This window comes from Poecilia latipinna, unplaced genomic scaffold (genome assembly GCF_001443285.1).
Source record: "Poecilia latipinna isolate Pla-1442-1.1 unplaced genomic scaffold, P_latipinna-1.0 Scaffold336, whole genome shotgun sequence".
Lineage (NCBI taxonomy): Eukaryota > Metazoa > Chordata > Actinopteri > Cyprinodontiformes > Poeciliidae > Poecilia > Poecilia latipinna.
The window spans coordinates 325,621-343,587 of NW_015112952.1; the positions used below are offsets into that span (position 1 = coordinate 325,621).

General features: G+C 45.9%; 2 protein-coding genes across 4 annotated transcripts; one reads left to right on the forward strand and one right to left on the reverse strand.

Annotated features, from left to right (window-relative positions):
* The first annotated feature begins 256 nt into the window (after positions 1–256).
* LOC106949330 (SRSF protein kinase 3-like) lies at positions 257–12,271 on the forward strand. Of its 3 annotated transcripts, XM_015035497.1 has the most exons (19): positions 257–958; positions 1,661–1,742; positions 2,761–3,018; positions 3,100–3,155; positions 3,228–3,890; positions 5,252–5,360; positions 5,439–5,526; positions 5,599–5,686; positions 5,775–5,881; positions 7,154–7,319; positions 7,561–7,586; positions 7,952–8,044; positions 8,161–8,212; positions 8,928–9,146; positions 9,844–9,941; positions 10,028–10,135; positions 10,754–10,823; positions 10,912–11,004; positions 11,083–12,271. In XM_015035497.1, the coding sequence occupies exons 1-19, from the start codon at positions 949–951 to the stop codon at positions 11,265–11,267; spliced, it is 2,571 nt and encodes an 856-aa protein (XP_014890983.1). In that variant the 5' UTR covers positions 257–948; the 3' UTR covers positions 11,268–12,271. The 3 variants fall into 3 exon arrangements, with proteins under 3 accessions (XP_014890983.1, XP_014890985.1, XP_014890984.1); XM_015035499.1 differs by lacking the exons at positions 257–958; positions 1,661–1,742 and having other exon boundaries at positions 2,988–3,018; positions 3,100–3,167; positions 3,245–3,890; XM_015035498.1 differs by lacking the exons at positions 257–958; positions 1,661–1,742; positions 2,761–3,018 and having other exon boundaries at positions 3,030–3,167; positions 3,245–3,890.
* A 1,853-nt stretch (positions 12,272–14,124) lies between these two features.
* Positions 14,125–16,551, reverse strand: tsr2 (TSR2 ribosome maturation factor). The gene is made up of 5 exons (XM_015035512.1): positions 16,437–16,551; positions 15,784–15,874; positions 15,327–15,418; positions 15,074–15,235; positions 14,125–14,968 (listed from the first exon to the last, which is right to left on the reverse strand). The coding sequence occupies exons 1-5, from the start codon at positions 16,512–16,514 to the stop codon at positions 14,870–14,872; spliced, it is 522 nt and encodes a 173-aa protein (XP_014890998.1). The 5' UTR covers positions 16,515–16,551; the 3' UTR covers positions 14,125–14,869.
* Between the last annotated feature and the right edge of the window lie 1,416 nt (positions 16,552–17,967).

Below are 17,967 nucleotides of genomic sequence, written 5' to 3' on the forward strand. Positions count from 1 at the left end.
ATCTGGATCTTCTTCCCAGGCCCGGTGACATGGGTGGACATTGGTGGGCATTGGGGGATATTGGGGGACGCTGGGGGACATGGGTGGACATTGGNCTAACTAAATATTTAGTTTGTATATTGCTATGTTTATATGTAGTTTGAAATTGACATTTATAAATGAATGAATAACATGATGAAAATATAAGTTGAATCCTCATTTTTCCTCTTTTTACAGGTCAAATAACCTAAATTATTGCTGTTAATATTTGACTGTAACTTTACAAACAGCGCTCTAAATCTCAGAACTGGTTTTAGGTTCTCTTTGGTTTGGATTTATCCCTTCAGTACCAGTAAAGACCAGCTACGTTTTCATGAAAGTGACAGAACCAGTTCCATCTGCTTGGTTGGGTTGGGAAATGTCTGAATGAAGAATCATCCGATCAGGTTCTTGGTTCTGGACAGGATAAAACCTTCATATTTCCACTAACAGGAAGGGGACATCAATAGAAACTTTATGGAGATTTCTAGAGAGTCTTTCGCCTTCCTGTTTTCTCTGATCTCACTTCCTGTCAAGACGGACTGACCCTCGGCTTCACATCCGCCCCTGCTCGGTTTCAGCCTGACAGGTCAGTGCGCATGCGCAGAGCCGGGTGTCCGGTGTCAAACCGAGCAGCTGTTGAGTTCGTTCAGGGCAGAACCGAACCAGCACGTGCTGCACAGTCTCTTTAACGGAACGGACCTCGTCCCAAAGCCGACACAGAACCGGGATCCAGCCGGTACAGACACTCGGAGTCCTATCCGGTACCAGTAGGAAAGCTAACGGAGCTAACGGAGCCGAACCGTCTGCTGACCAACAGGCCGCGGTCCGGTCCCGTCCGGACCATCTCCGCGTTTCAGACCCTGCTTCTGCTGCTGCTTGGAAAGGTTCTGTCTGAGAACCGGTTCGGCTGGAAGACAGGAACCGGACATGCTGATAGGTAAAGAAGGCCTGACCCGGTTCAGGGGGAGGTACCGTGAATCTGGGTCCAGCCAGTGTCTCCACCAGACTCCATTAAAAACACTTTTTACTTTATTTCTGTCAGTTTGGATCAGGTGGTCCAGAGATGCTCCAGCTTCCGGTCTAGATCAGTTGACCCAGAAATACTCAAATTCTGCTGTGCTGCTTTAATTTTTAACCCTTAAATGTTCTGGTTCCGAGCTGCTTCTATGAAGTCCTTCATGGTCAGAACCTGACCAGGTTCTGCTGGGGTCCGGTCAGAAGCTGCAGGGGAGGTCCAAATTATGAAACAGTAAGAAATGATGAAGAAATTTTCTCTAATGCCGAGCAGTTTCACCCGGTAGAGTCTGATTAACTTAGCCTGACTCTACTGAGGAACTCTGGTTATCTTAACCTCAAAGATTCTGGTTAGTTTAATCCTGAAGGTCTATGTCTTGGATTTGGCGTGGAGCAAAGCTGCGTTCCCGTGTTTTCTGTCTTTGTGAGGAGCCTTGGCTCTAAATAGCCATGATGGAGTCACTCGGTGGTTTGATCCCCGACTGCTGGAGAGCCAATCTTATCTGATGAAATATTTGAGTCTGGCATTGGGCCCTTAAGTTCTGTCCAGAACCTGAAGTCACCGGGTTCTGATTCTGGTGGTGAGTGATGGAAACGGACTCTGACTGTTTGTTGTTTTTCTCAGCGGCTGTCGGAAGCTCCGCCCCCACAGGCAAGAAACGACGGCGAGGCAAGAAGCACCGGAGAGTCCGAGCTGACGGCAGCCGGTAGGAACGCAGATCTCACACGTAAAGACAAACATAAACAGTGAGGGGCGTGTCACAGCAGGAAGTGATGTAGCTGCAGAGGGAGGGGCTTATCAGGGGGAGGAGTCTGCAGATCAAAGTGATTGAAGGTGGACCTGCAGTAGAAACCCGCCATGTTCTGGTTATGAATGATTTTCTTTCCTGGTGTCAGTCCGACAGAACCGGGTCGGCTCACCGGAATCACGCACTGACAGACGCAGGTCCGCTGACCCGCAGACTCATGGAGCCACAAATAGAAGCAGAAGCTGGATCCAGAGCCGTCGTGCAGCAGCTCCATGTGACATGTCCGAGCTTGGCCTCAGCAGCACCGAAATAGCCTGAGCACGCTCACTGGGGCCGACACATGAGCTGCAGACGCCGTGACATCATGTGCAGCTGTTTTTAGTTTACACTGGTCAGTCAGAGCTCATGGACACCGTCAGGACCGGGTACTGCATCCCTCCACATCATCCCAGACATTGCCATGACGGACCGGACTGAGCGCGCTCAATGTGGCGGTTAAAAGCTTCCAGTAAAATGATCTTCTGCAGTTACCCGAGAGAACATTGCTTCTGTTCTTTCGGTTACACATTGCCAATAAATAAAGGGTTTTAAGGTAGAGCACAGACCTTATTACGATTCTGCCTAAAGCAGATCTTGCAAAGGAGTTGTATGTGTACCCAATTCATTGATAGTATCGAGGAGAGCGAGGTGTGGTTGAAACCTCCAGGTATCAATCATCAGACAGATGGCAGGCAGAGAGATGTAGGAGTCTGGGATATGATCCCGGGGCCACAACTGCATCAGTCCTGGAGGTTGAATTGGACTCGGATAGAAACCTTCTGCATAAATCCGGATACAGAGATGACTAATTAGATTAAAACTGACAGACGTTTTTATTGTATCATTGTTTTGTTGTGAATAAACTGGATCAAAATGGAATTTTCCATTCCAAATGTTGCATTCTGAAATTGTTTTCCATCCTTATTTCCCTTTTCAGGCCTGAAGAGGGCAGTGATTTTCTGAAGACTGATGGTCCTCCCCTCCAAATACCATTACAGAATGATGCCCAAAAAGACCAGCTCCCCCCAGAAGGTCCTACAAACAGCACAAATGGGGAAGGTCCAGAGGGTCCAGAGCCTGGCACAATTTTCCCCGAGAGATCCATCCAGACACCTTGCCTTCAAGGTCCCCAGCAGTCCCTAACGTCCCAGATTCCAAACCAGACAACCCAGTCACCTGTTCCCCAAAGCCCCCACCACATAAACCAATCACCCCATTCCCAGAGCCCCCATCAGAGAGTCCAGTCACCACGTCATGAAAGTCCCCACCAGAACACCCAGTCACCTGTTCCCCAGAGCCCCCACCAGACCACCCAGTCACCTGTTCCCCAGAATCCCCACCACATAAACAAATCCCCCCATTCCCAGAGCCCCCATCAGAGAGTCCAGTCACCACGTCATGAAAGTCCCCACCAGAACACCCAGTCACCAAGTTCCCACAGTCCAAACCAGATTACTCAACCACTTCCTCCTCAGTGCCCCCACAAGATAACCAAGGCAGTGCATCAGCGGAGCATAAACCAGATGGCAATATTCACTCCAGAACCTGTGGAAACTATAATGCCTCCTGACATTACTCTCAACAACTCCCAGTGTCCTAGCCAATCATCTTCTGCTGCATTAGAAAGCTTTGGCCAAAGTCTCAGAAAGTCACCACCAGATGTTAACAACATTACCCAGAATGCCTCAGCACACGGTTTTACTGAGTTCTTCCAACCACCAACCTCACCTTACAGCGTTACCTCTGAGACTTCTGCAGTATTTGCACAAAACCCTGTTACACCTCCTCCCACTACTATGTTAAGCCCCACCCACTCCGACCCCTTCCTCCTGACCTCGATGACCTTTACTTCCAGTGCCTCCTCCCACTCTCTGTGCTCCTCCTCCTCTCTTCTCTGTTCTCTGGATTCTCCATTCAGTTTCCCTCCCATGACATCATCTGCCCCATCTCATCTGGCTATGCCCCCTCCACGTCAGAGCCCGCCTCCTGTAGAGTTAACCCCGCCCCCAGCCCAGTTGCTTGGCTCTGATGATGAAGAGCAGGAAGACCCTTCAGATTATTGTAAAGGTGAGTTGATTAAACCCTCGGGTTTACTACTGACACCTGACCATCTTCTCACCTCTACACAAAATGGCTACATGAAGTAAACTTCAATATTCTGTGTTGCAATAACATTTTTGCCTCTCAAGTTGAAGAGAAGCTAGGACAGTGGAGCCATGTACCTCTCTAAAGGGCTAGTTTGAATGTGTGAGAAGTTATCAGTTGTACTTCCCTGACTTGTAGTAGAAAGATATCATCACTGACAGCTTGTTGGAATCTGTAAGCTAGCAGCCAGTCAGATGCACACTGTCCGTTTTAACCGACTTCAGCCATTCAAACAACTCAAACCGAACATGTTCTTGTCCTTTTAACACTTCTTTATCCTGTGGGGGGAGAACTTCCTGTCAGGTTCCACCTTGGACAGGTCGCCAATAGAGCACAAAGACCAGATTACAATCCTGCCTAGAGCAGGTCTTGCAGAGAACCTGTATGTATCCCCAAAACATTGACAGTACAGAGGAGAGAGAGGCATGTTTGAAACCTCTGGGTATGGAAATGCTGGAATCATATTTGCCTCCAGCCATCTAAGGCTACAGCAGCATAGCTACTAAGATAGCTTATGATAAGCTAAGCTAGTCTTGTAGACTGATGCATCCTCTAGACCAGGAGCGGGTAACACCAGTGCTTGAGGACCACACCTGAGCCAAATGACCAGGTCGTTAGCAGGACCCTGGAAAAGTTGACTGCATACTAAGGAGGTGATTCAGCCGTTTGATTGAAGTGTGTTAGACCAGGGACACGTGTAAATGTTGCAGGACACTGGCCCTTGAGGACTGGAGTTGCCACCCCTGGTCTCGATCCTTAGGCACTCTGATTGGAGTGCACCGAAGGTAAATGCAGTTTACTGAGCATAATTTCAAAATGGAACTCATGTGTCTATAAAGTTCCACAGGTGACAGTCCACATCAGGGCAGAAACCAAGAAGTGAAGTGAAAGTAAATGTCTGTAGACCACAAGGACTGGATTGGTTCAAGGAACAAATTCCAGAAAAGGATGATGGATGCAGGACAAAAAACATTCTGGCAACAATGAATGCTATGAAAAGCACTGTGGTCTCCATAATTTGGGAATAGAAAAAGTTTGGGAAAACCAGGACCATCCATGTTTCTGTCCATCTACCAACCCACTTAAAGGAACGGGGTCTTGGTGAGAGAAGTGACTGAGAGCATTCAGTAGGTTAGTCATTGCTAACACACTTCATCAGTCAGTGTTGATGATAGATTGGCCAACATTTCAAACAGAAGTCTTCTCATGTTGTCACTGTCAGGTATGTGTGGATTGCCCTGTATCTGGAGACAAGTCTCACTCTGTGGTCTCTGACTTTCCAGGTGGATACTACCCAGTAAAGATCGGAGACCTGTTCAACGGCCGCTACCATGTGGTCAGGAAACTGGGCTGGGGACACTTTTCCACAGTGTGGCTCTGCTGGGACCTGCAGTCAGTAGTGACTTGTGTTTGAAAAGCATATTTCCACAGATCAACTTGTTTCAGACTCTCAATGTATGTTTTCTTCAGGAAGAAGCGCTTTGTGGCCATGAAGGTGGTGAAGAGCGCTCCTCATTACACCGAGACGGCTCTGGATGAAATCAAACTGCTGCGATGTGTGAGTATTTGATGTCCTGATCTCTACCACCAGCGGTTTACTGGTGTGCTCAGCTAACTTATCTCTCTCCAGGTGAGGGACAGCGACCCCTCTGACTCGTACAGAGAAACCATAGTCCAGCTCATTGATGACTTCAAGATCTCTGGAATCAATGGAGTGCGTATCCTTGACCATGAGCTGTCCTTCTGCCCCCAAGCTGTGTCCACCCATTGTCCACCTGTCTCAGTAGTTTCCTCAGCCTTTCTCAGATGTCTGTATGGTTCTGGAAGTTCTGGGTCATCAGTTATTAAAATGGATCATTAAATCAAACTATATGGGACTTCCTCTGGTCTGTGTCAAGACCATCATCCGACAGGTACCACCACCACAAACGTGTTGCAAAGTACTCTTTTGGGTTTTACTTTATTGATCTTTTACCTGGGACGTTGCAAAGGGTCAGTACTTCATGGTTCTGCCGTAACTAGGATAAAGACAATATGGTCATACTGTTATCGGTTATATTTTTAGAGCCATATGCTTTCTAAAGACACTTCCATGGTTTACATCACATTCTTGAGTGTACCATTCAAACTCTGCGCACTTCGTCTGCAAACGGCTCAGATTTTATTGTCTAGGGCAGAGGTTCCCAAACTGTGGGGCGCGCCCCCTAGGGGGGCGACGTGTCATTGCAGGGGGGGCGCGGGAAGCCGTCTGGATGAAAAAAAAACCAAAAAAACATGAACACTGTATGCGCTGGGTTTTTACCTTAGAATGGCCAACTTTCTGTTATTCCTCTGTCAATTTGATACAGTAGGGGCTTCCACACTTCCCATATCTGTGTCCTCTGTCACTTTTATCAGCAGTTAAAACTGTTTAATCCGTTGTTAACATGTAACCTGTTTTTCCGAGCCGCCTTTAAACGCAACATGAGCGCTACGACGCTCGCGCTGGGTTTCCACCTGTGAAGGAGACCTGCTGCTGGGCGGAGCTAGGTAGGTTTGTGTTAGAATCACGGCAGCAAACCAGCAAAACGCAAAGAACTTTTCACAGTTTTTCCCTCCAAACTAACCGACTGAGTTGAGTAAAGCTGCTGGATGCAGGTAATGTTAGCTAAAAGATGACTAGCTAATGTTAGCTAAAGATGACTAGCTAATGTTAGCTAAAAGATGACTAGCTAATGTTAGCTAAAAGATGACTAGCTAATATCAATACAGAACCTTAAGCTTGCTAACAAGTAGCTTGTAGGCTACCGATGTTGGTGTCTATTTTCAGCTACGTACATTCATTTTGCCCCCCAAAAAGTCGATTCAACCAGACAGCCATTTGTAATCCATAGGGGGGGCGCAGAAAATGTTTGGAAACCACTGGGGGGGCGCAGAAGGAAAAGTTTGGGAACCACTGGTCTAGGTCATCTATTGCTTTCATTTCTCATGAATAATCGTTGATTTCACACAATCCAAATGAATGTTTGTTGAGATCTAAGCTCCCTATAGCAGCTTCGTGTTTGCCTCAAGTATGCAGGACCTCCTAGTATGTGGAGGACTTAACTCCGACATGGTGATTAGGACACCTTGACTACATCGTACTCTGGCTGATTGACCTGTAGGCACTTGATGGTTCTGACCCAAACTTGGTTGTGTGTCTGCAGGTGCTGCAGGGACTCGACTACCTTCACACCAAGTGTAAGATTATTCACACGGACATCAAGCCGGAGAACATCCTCCTGGTTGTTGACGATGTCTACGTCAGAAGATTGGCGGCTGAGGCCTCCATCTGGCAGAGAGCCGGAGCCCCGCCCCCCTCAGGGTCATCAGGTGAGGGCCACCAGCTAATTGGACAGGAGGTCCTGGAGGTGTATTTTAGAGTTCAGAACTTCTCCCAGCCAGTCTGTCAGCGTAATTACTGGGACCAGTAACTCGGAGCTGTGGGTTGTGGTTGAACTGGCTTCCTGTGGTTTCCTGTCTTTCCTTCACCTGCTTCTTCTAACTGAACCGTTTCTTCTTTCTGTTTCCGTCTTTCCTCCCTGATGGTTTCCTTCCATCTGTGTGTCTCTAGTTAGCACGGCTCCCAGGGATGAAGAGGTGAGTGCCCAGGTGTGACCTCTGCTGTGTTCTGATTGGTTATCTCACTTTGATAAATCAATACATTTTAGTGGACATAAACGTATCATGATTTCAATTCCAGTTAGTTTTTGGTGGATGTTAGCAAAACCTGTTTTTTTACTTTTATGTGGCCACAGTGACATCAGGCAGGCAGCTGTTATAGCACCACCTAATGGCTGTCAGAGAAATTACATATTTAGAAACTTCACCTTAAGTCCCAGGTGTCACATGACCTGCTTGTCCCCGCCCCCATGACCACACCCACTTCCTGAGGCAGAAACTGATCAACACAGTTTGAAATAAACTGCCTGGCTTCGTGTGTGTGTGTGTGTGTGTGTGTGTAGATGGGGAAGTTGTCAAAAAACAAGAAGAAAAAGTTGAAAAGGAAGGCAAAGCGTCAACAGAAGCTCCTAGAGGAAAGGCTCATGGATATACAGGTACACCTGTTGTACCTCATACATACTGGAGTAACAGTACACACACACTCCATGGATCCAACAGTGATGTAGCAGCAGCCAGTCAGATGAACACGAGTGCTTCTCTGTGTTTCCAGAGGATGGATGAGGAGGAAGGACTACAGCAGCCTGACGATGCCGACCCGACCTGTGAGTAAAAACGGCCTGTTGGACGTTAACGGTTTATTTTAGTCTGATTCGTGTGCAGAGGAGCGTTAAACCCCACGCTGCTCCCCGACGCGCCCCGCAGGGCTGCAGCACCAGGCACCCGTCCACCCATGTTGTTTGTTGGATGGGCGGTACTGAAATGTCAGCTTTCTACCTGCGGAATAATATAGTTAATTCATTAATTCATTCATTCATTCCAGCAAGTTGTTTAAAGGTGTTTAAACCAGGAGTTGTCCAGGTCAGTTGGTGGTTCCAGGCTCCATTTTTCACCTTAAAGAAAACATTGTAGTCACATGATGCATCCAGCTGTAGTCAGTCGTTGATTCAGCAGGAATCCCTCCTGCTGAGCAAACGGTGAGGAAGAAATCTCCTCTAGTCAGACTGAGTTACTCTGACATGTAGGTAACTTCTTGTTTTACATGGTTTGTCTGGGTGTGTTTAAAAATCACTAGCTTAGCATTAGCGTTAGCTGTTTTTCACACTTTGATCCAGAGTATGAAGACGGGTCTGAGTAGGTCTGTGAATGTTTTGGCCTTGGCAGATTTTGTGAGTTGCATTCCCTGAACTGCCAGTGAATTGTTGTCTTGTTGGTGACTGTCCTCCTTCCTGCTGCGAGGCGTGGAAACATGAATGTTTTCTCGTTCTGTATAAATGTCCATTAAACTAAAACACAGCAGAAATGTTTCTTTGTTCTCAGGTTCTGTGGTCGTCAACGGCAACACTTTCTGCTCCACAGCCAATCACAAGCCAAGCCCAGATTCCAGCAGCTCCTGGTTGGACGACAGGTTCAGTGACCCCGCCCCCGGACGGTTCTCCAGCCCCGCCTCCGGCCTATCAGGGCTCTCCAGCTCAGTGATGTCGGCGACCTCCGAGTCGGCGCTCTCCACCCAGTCGGGATACTCCAGCGGACGAGACGGTGAGACGTTCAGTCGTTACGATGGAGAATTAGAGCCAGATTAAGATGTTTTCTTTTTTTATTGTGAGAATGAAGTCTGGATGTTAAGAGAAGAAAGTTAGAGAATTATGAAAAGTTGCTTTAATGAGAGCAAAGATTTGATTTATCAGGATCTGATGTCTGAAGTATTTTGGTTTGTAAAACCAAAACCAAAGTATAACTAATTGTTTTGATCACTTTTATGGAGGATTCTGTTTCTTTCTTCTGTAATATTTAGACTTTAGATTTATTGTATAATGTTATTCTTATTACACTGTGACTGTTCTCATGTCATTTTATTGTCGTACAACTTTTTCCTCGTAATATTTTATTCTCATAAAATTATTTAGTTTATTCTTGAAATGTGAAAAAATATCCTGGCCAGGATTTTCTTGTAAAAGAGATTTTTAATCTCAAAAAGATTTTCTGGTGAAATAAACATTAATAAATAAAAGATAAGTTTTCTGTTGTCTCTCTGTTCTTAGTTTGGATCGGGAGTCTGAAGCAGAACTTTGATCGTATTGGACGTTGGAAAGTGAACATGTTTGGTTTTCTAGCTGTTTGGTTGGTCGGTGTCGGTATCAGACTGTGTAATGGCGCTGACTCACCAGCAGGTGGTCAGCGATCTGATTGGCTGAGTTTGTGGCCAGTCCCAGCAAAGTTGTTCTCTTGTTGGCAGGATTCAGTTCATCGGACTTCGTCCTGAACCCTCTGGACCCGCAGAACGCCGACCGGCTCCGAGTGAAGATCGCTGACCTGGGGAACGCCTGCTGGGTGGTGAGACATCTTCATCTTCTCCTCTTCCTCCTGTGCAGCGCCGACCAATCAGACGGCTCCCTCTCTCCTTCACTGTGTCTGAGCAGCACAAACACTTCACCGAGGACATCCAGACCAGGCAGTACCGGGCCCTGGAGGTTCTGATCGGAGCAGAGTACGGGCCGCCGGCAGACATCTGGAGCACCGCCTGCATGGTGTGTCTGCGCGCACGCACACACACACACACACCCACACACACACACAGTCGATCATTTTCAGAAAGTTTCTGTTGGATTTCTGGAAGCTCCTCAGAATAATTCAGGTTTCACACAAATGGCTGCCCCTGCTGGTAGACTAGAGAAATGATCAGTTTCAAACATTTCAAAGGTTCTGATGTTTTAGTGGCAGCTCTCTGCTGCCACCACCTGGTGACCCCAACTGTCTCTCAAACATTGACGTAATATTATTACTAGACAATTTGATAGGCTGGAAGATAATAATAATAATAATAATAATAATAATAATTAATGCCATTATTATTATTGTTATCCCCAGTGAAGAGTCTGTGTTATGAGTTGATTTGACAATAACTTTTTATGATAAATATAAAAATAATTATATTTATCAAATATAAGTGGTTTATTGTCACTTATTAATTGACAGAAAACAAATTAAATACAGCAACGATATGCAGCCCCTCCAAGACGCTGCAGGGGCTGCAAAACATGTTTGCAGCAACCACCATAACTTGGTTGCTGCAAATAACTTTCCCAAAATGGCACAAAACATAAAACCGGGTCCAGAACCAGGTCTGACCTGTTTTCCTCCTCCAGGCGTTCGAGCTCGCCACTGGGGATTACCTGTTCGAGCCACATTCAGGAGAAGATTACACCAGAGACGAAGGTAAAGCAGAGGAGGGTTCTGGTTTGGTTCTGGTCGGGTTCTGGTTCTGTACTTCCTCAGTGTGTTTAGTTGTGTAACCTCTCTGCAGATCACATCGCCCACATCATGGAGCTGCTGGGTCCACTGCCACTGCCCTTCGCGTTGTCTGGCAGGTACTCCAGGGAATACTTCACCAGGAGAGGTGAGACCCGCCCACAGGTCCCACCGGGCTCTCTGATTGGCTCTCTGATTGGCTGTTTCTCTCGGCGTACCTGTCCAGGTGAGCTGCGGCACATCTCCAACCTGAAGCCGTGGGGTCTGTTCGAGGTTCTGCTGGAGAAGTACGAGTGGCCGCTGGACCAGGCGGCGCAGTTCAGCGACTTCCTGCTCACCATGCTGGAGATGGAGCCGGATCGCCGCGCCACGGCGGCGCAGTGCCTGCAGCACGTCTGGCTGCACACATAGCACACACCTGCACACACACCTGTCTCACTGTGACTCGCTGACCCGTGTGGTCGGAGATGCCTCTGCTGATTGGCCGACTGGTCAGTGGGCCGGGCCGATGAACGGTTTAGCCCCGCCTCCCCTCTGAAGCTGACCACCAGTCACACCTGAGGAAGCCTCACCTGTCTGAACTGAGCTGAAGTCGATACTCAGAGACGACCTTTGACCTGGCCAGGTGAAACCATCCAGATGTTTAGTCCCAGATTATCAGCTGCTGATCACCTGGACAGGTGAACTGTCAGAGCTGACTCCAGAAATCACTTCAGTGCTGCTGTACCTCACTTCCTGTTAGACTTCCTGTCCTGTCTACTTCCTGTTTTTCCACCTGACTTCCTGTCTTCCTTTCATACTCACTTCGTGTTCCTCACTGTTTTCCTGTCTGATTTCTGATCAGTTTTTTGAGTCGATCTGATTTATGAAGCCAGCAGCTCGTCTGTTTCATCAATCGATCAACGACCGATCGATTGACTATCCATCTGCCGATCACCTGATTGGCTGTCAGTCGATCAACCTGTGTGAGTTTCCGGTGCTGAACTTCCACAGATTCGTTGAAATCTCTTTTTCTCTCATTTTCCTGAATTTTAAGTGTTTTTATTGATCTGTTATTCCTGCTTATTGATTATTGATCAGTAGATAACGAGTTTCCACCTGTTCACCTGTTCTGGTGACGTTAGTGCCTTGAAACAGCCCCGCCCCCTACAGTGACATCACTGATGATGTCGGGGGATTTTCTACCTGTTTTTGTGTGAATCTCACCTGGTCAGGTGTTCTCTGGTTTCAGAATAAAAGTCGCCTCAGTTCTGAGTTTTACTGGGTTTACTGGGGGTGAATCAGAACCATTTGGACCTGGTGGTGTAGAACCACTCAGTTCTCTGGGTTCTGGAGGGAAACCTGCAGCGATTGGTTCATTGGTTGTAATTTAACATGTTTCTGTGCTTTAATTAAACCTTTTCTTATCAGCATCACTGGTTGTGAAATTATGTTCCATCCTCTAGAATCCTCTAGTCTCCATGGCAACAATCCACCTATGCAAAATGCCTGGGTGGACCTAGCCCCGCCTTCCAGGTGCGGCTCCTTCAGACTAGCCAGCAGCAATTAGCAGACATCTGCTGAGGTCATTAAAGGAGCTGCTGCTCAGAGCAGCGCTGGTAAAAGTGCTAAATGGTTAATAGAGAAGCCATTTTGGGATGACTTCCTGGAGGCGGAGCTGCAGAAAGAGCAGGAGTTCTTAAAGAGACAGAGGCCCAATTTCAAGGTGTTAAAACAGGAAGCAAATTGTTTGTCATATTTGATTTATGTAACATTTTTATAGCAATTGAAGGTAACATTGTTACTGATTATGAGACAAAATGGTGCTATGCTATTGGACAACACATGTTACTGTCCCTTTAAGAGTCAAACTGACCAGACTGGACTAATTGATCACTGATTAAAGCTGATCCGGTTTCTGTATAAAGATTTAATAGCTCAGTTCAGTTGGACCAGAAAGTTCAGAATCTGCAGGCGGAATAAATGCTGCAGGTCAACGACTCGAAGCTCTGCTGCGTTTCCATAGAAACAAAATTAATTTGGATAATAAACCGAACTCGATGCACTGATTAATAGATGATCATTACTTCCACTCTGTGTGACTGATTATTTGGCCTTTTCTTGTAGAGTTTCTTCAGATAATGTTCATCATAAACTGGTCTTATATAAAGTAACACAGTTGAAGATTAGGGTGATGGTAAGGAGACCATCCAACCTTAAAGGCTCATCTCTACAGATAATCAGAAATCTCTTTAAAACTGCTCAACAATTTAAAGAAATCTTTTCTGCTTTCATGCCAATAATAAACTAGGAAAACTATTTTTCTTTTATTATTGAAAATAGTATTAATTAATTTTCCAGTATTTTCTTATAAAACATGAATAAGATAAGCATTGTTTATGGAGAGTTGTTGTCCTTTCTCACTGTTTTATGACTTTCAGACATTTTCTCGGTTAAATGAAAAATAAAGTTGAATCTAAATGATCCAATATTTTTGGTCGTAGCTGTTATTTACCATCAGGTAGTCCAGAAAACACAGCAGCCAGAGTCCTGATCAAACACGGATTATGTTTCTCCCTTCATTTAGCCCCCAGTCAAACCCAGATTATAATCTCAGATTCTCCTTCTCACATATTAATCCCAAAATAATCAATGAGAATTCCCTTTCCTCACACATGTTCTGCTGCACCGCCTGCCTCATCCTGACTCCAGTATGAACGTTGATCTCTGGTCTACAGGAAGTCATGATGCTGCTAGAGTTCACTCTGGAGCCGAGTCGCCCCCTGCTGGGAACCTTAAGGCAGTGTTCCAGTTGTTTCCATGTCAGATTTACCTTCAAACCTGTAAACATCCTGATGGAAAAACATTCAGAAAGTGCATATTGGTGAAATAAGACCCTAAAGAAACGGAAGCTTGAGGTGCAAAGGTCGGACCAAAAATGAGTTTTTAACAAATCGTCTGGTTCCAGACCAATAATCAGTTCAAAATCCCTCAAAGTCTCTGGACCGATCCGATAATCAGCACAGAGACCGGGACTTTGAACCGATTGGCTTTCAGGTTGGACCAATCAATGATCAGGAATCTGGACCAACTATCAACTGATGTGATTTTGTTCAGTTCGTCTCTACAGACGTTTGTTGGTTGACGGGTTTATGTGACCCATTTATAAGCCAGCAGTGATTTTATTGGTTCTGATCCAGTTCTGTGATAATCTGATGGGAATAAACCCCAGAGAGACGGCAGCGCTCCAGCTGCCATATTCCCTGTAATCAATAATCCAGAAGCTTCAAGACGTTTTCATATCTTTCATTTAAATTCTGCTCTGAATACAGACCGCAGGGGGTTAAATACCAACAAAATGTCCAGCAGCACTTATTCATTATTCATGACATCATAAACTTACCTTTCAGAATAAAAGCCGTTATTGTAAACAACTCCACGAAAAACGACTTCATGATTTTAGTGAAAATATTCCAGAACATCTGAAGAAGCTTCAGCAGCTAATTAGCATCATTAGCTCCTAATTGCAGCTAAGGTTAATTAGCACCTGAAGGTCCATCAGCTAATGCTAACTGGCATGGTGGCATTAATAATAAAAATATTTAATATTTTTAGCTTCAAAGAACTGAAACGTCCAGAACCAGTCAGAATTTTACCTAAAGCAGCACAGAACCAGGGAATCCGGGTCCAGTTTAATATGCTAGCATGTGGTTCTGTAACGGTACTGGATCAGATCGGATCCGTCATCCTGAAAGTTTCCACCTGCTTCTGGTTCTGCTGGACCTGAGAGCAGAACCAGAACTGAAAAGACTTTTAATGGTTTTATATTTTTTAATTGATTGGTTCTGTTTAATTTGACCCATTTTAATGTTCTGAATAAATGAAGATAGTTATCCAACTAGTCCATCAGAACCGGATCATCTGGAGTTGGAAGTGCCTTCCTGGAGGCTCCGCCCCCAACATGGCGGCTCCACAGCAAAGTCCAGTTCAAGTCCGGTTTGTAAAGTTCTGGTTCTGAGTTCTGGTTCTGCTCGTCACTTCTTCCTCCGGACCACGGTCCAGCCGTCCTCTTCGTCCTGAGGAGGAGGACGTATGGTGCTGAGGGACGGGCGGGACTCCTCACACTCCATGCTCTGCACACACACACAATATTAATGGACCAACAGGAAGTTCTAATAAACTCGTTACATGCCTACTTTATGGCTATGTTGCTTAGCAACCAGTCCCCTGTTGCATACCTGCGTTTCGCCGTCGCTCTCCTCATCATCCGACTGCGCGGGCGGAGCCGTGACCTTTGCCCTCGGTGTCTTGCTCTGAGTCAGTGTGTGGACGGCGCTGCGGAGCTGCTCCAGCGCCCCCTGCTGCCAGAGGGAGAACAGCTGCAGCAGACGCTGTGACACCTGCAGACACCAGACACACCTGGTCAGGTAGCAGCAAATCAGGAGACAGAGCACAGCTCCTCTGTGTGTGTGTGTGTGTGTGTGTGTGTACCTGAGGTAAGCTCCCGTCCTCCACCACCGTATCAAACTCCTGATCCATCAGCTGAGACAGGAAATCCTCAACCTCATACTGCTGCAGGTCAGCTGCCTCCCCACCGAGACACACACACACACACACACACACACACACACACACACACACACACACACACACACGCACAGACAGTGAGCCACAATTACAGGCATCCAGGGCAGATATAATTTCAACGACACAGAGAACATGGGTGTGTGTCGGTGTCATTGTATGGATCAGATCCACAGGGGGTAGACTATACAATAACGACCAATTTAATGGAAAAGTCTATCTTTTTCTGCTTGGAATATGATTGTGTGTTCTACTGACCTGTGACGTCAGACAGGAAGTGAGGTTCTGTCAGAACATTAAAAAGTTCGAACTGAACAGTTCTGATTCAAACGGGAAGTTATCAGCCGTTACTATGGAGACGTACCGTTGTCATGGAAATACTGCTGAATGACATCCACCATCCAATCAGCTTTCTGCTGGCCGTAAACGCCTCCAAAGCCGTTGTCCACGGCGATCTGAGGGATAGAGGGACAGTTCAGGGACAAGAGGACGCATCCGGAACCGGGTCAGAACCCGAACCGCTTCCAGTCTGAACCACAGCTGAAGAAACATATTAACTTTTTAATATTTCTTATAAATCATCCGCTGGACGCGGTTCTGATGAGTCAGGGTGGTTCTGATCGGGGAGGAGGTTCGGTTCTGATGGGTCAGGGTGGTTCTGATCGGGGAGGAGGTTCGGTTCTGATGGGTCAGGGACGTTTGAGTCTGATGTATTTTTCAAAAGGTCCACTCTCAGCCCGAACCTGTTACTGACAGAAAATGAACCCACTGAGTCATCGCTGAGCAGTACCAGAACCAGAACCAAAACCTGGATCATAACTGGATCTTGAGCAGCTGTTTCTGAGCTCCGAATTAGACCGGTTCGGAATGAGACGGAACCACCCCAAGCAGGAGTTGCTAGCATTAGCTAGATAGTTTCAGCCCACTGATCACGTGTTCCAGTGGAACCGCCTGATTACCTCCTCGTCCCCTCAGACCTGGTTCCGAACCCGGTAATCGACCCGGTTCGGAGCTCACCTGTAGAACCGGCCACGTCTGAAGAACCGCCCGAACTCCCTCCGTGAAGAGTTCACGCGATGCCGTGGAGGCCGCCATCTTGGAATTTCTTCTTCTTGATTTTAATGTCGGCTGGTGCACAAGTGGTGCATACCGCCACCAGCCGGTGAGGAGGACCAAAAACAGCCTGCATCCTTTCAATGAACCCAGTTAGCAGCAAATACAGATAAAATAATGTTCAACATTCATCAGAAGAATTTTTTTTTCATAATCTGATTCTTAGAAGGTCAAAGTTAAATATTTACTTAATAAACAAAATATTTAGGTAGCTCAGAGTTAACTAAACATTGAGCTCAGAATAACTGAAGGTAAATATTTATCTAGCTAAATAATATTTAAGGAGCTAAATATTTAACTTGCTTACTAAATGTTTAGATGGAAATTGTGATATTTATAAAAGAATGGATAACATGGTGAAAATATGGGCTAAAAACAAATTCCCATTGTTTTCTCTTATGATAGGCTAAACAGCACAAATTATTGCTGGTAATTTTTGACTGTATGACTTTATAAATGACAAACCATAAAACTCAAGCATGAACTCGAAGTCGCTGCTTCATCTGTGCTGTGAACCTGGTTCTGGTCCGCTACCCACCAATCCACAGTGGATCTACAGGAACTACTTCAGGTCAACATTCTCATTTTTTCTTCACTTTAGTTTTTTTTTTTTTTGTTTGTTTGTTTGTTTTGTTTTTGAATTCTGAATGATTATGNTGTGGCCGGGGCTGCTTCTTCCTCTCATGTTGGTAGAAAGTTGCTGCGTTTCATTACAAATGTGAACAAATTTTAGTCGATATTCTATTAAATATGACATGAAATTGAAATCACAGGCGAATAAGCTTGTTCACGCGATAAGTCATTAAAAGTCATGACAGTGTTGGATGTAAACAGATATATTCATAATTTACCCGCTTGCGCTCATCATCTACCAATCAGAGGAGGCGTTGCAGCGACAAGCCCCGCCCACTTGGGGGCGGCTACGTATGCGGCGTTTTAGGGAAATTGTAGTCGGCCATTTTATAGAGTAGCAATGGATTCAACAGGTTGGAATGACTCAACTTCCTGTTGTCCAAAAACAAACAAAAAAAGTTAGTTAGCTAGTTAGTGCGGCAAGCAGATGTTTTCAGACCCCTTTACTCTGACACCCCTAAATAAAATCCAGATAATTTAATTTCCCTGTCATGATCTGTGGTTGAGAGTGGTGAGGGAAACCCAGGCAGGCCCAGGTTGTCATGATGAAAGTGGATTTTAATAACGAAGACACAGGTGGGTTTAGATACACAGGGAGGGTAATCAGGGAACGAGACACAGCTGGGATTAATCAACAGGGAGGACAGGACATCACAGAGACTCAGGGAAACAGGACACAGAAAAACCAAGGAATACAGAAACATAGATCACCACATTCCTTTTGGGATTGTTTTTTTTTTTTTTTTTTTTGAATCAGCCTTAGGAATCAGCTGATCAGGAAACAGAGTCCAGATGTTTGTGG

Bases quoted from the DNA above. Each gene is read 5' to 3' on its own strand.
- LOC106949330 (XM_015035497.1), top strand. The intron at 7,320-7,560 runs GTGAGGGCCACC...GTGTGTCTCTAG, and splicing joins GCCCCCCTCAGGGTCATCAG to TTAGCACGGCTCCCAGGGAT. The intron at 9,942-10,027 runs GTGAGACATCTT...GTGTCTGAGCAG, and splicing joins TGGGGAACGCCTGCTGGGTG to CACAAACACTTCACCGAGGA.
- tsr2 (XM_015035512.1), bottom strand. From the start codon at position 16,514: ATGGCGGCCTCCACGGCATCGCGTGAACTCTTCACGGAGGGAGTTCGG. The intron at 15,875-16,436 runs GTGAGCTCCGAA...TCTATCCCTCAG, and splicing joins AGACGTGGCCGGTTCTACAG to ATCGCCGTGGACAACGGCTT. The intron at 14,969-15,073 runs GTATGCAACAGG...GTGTGTGTGCAG, and splicing joins AGAGCGACGGCGAAACGCAG to AGCATGGAGTGTGAGGAGTC.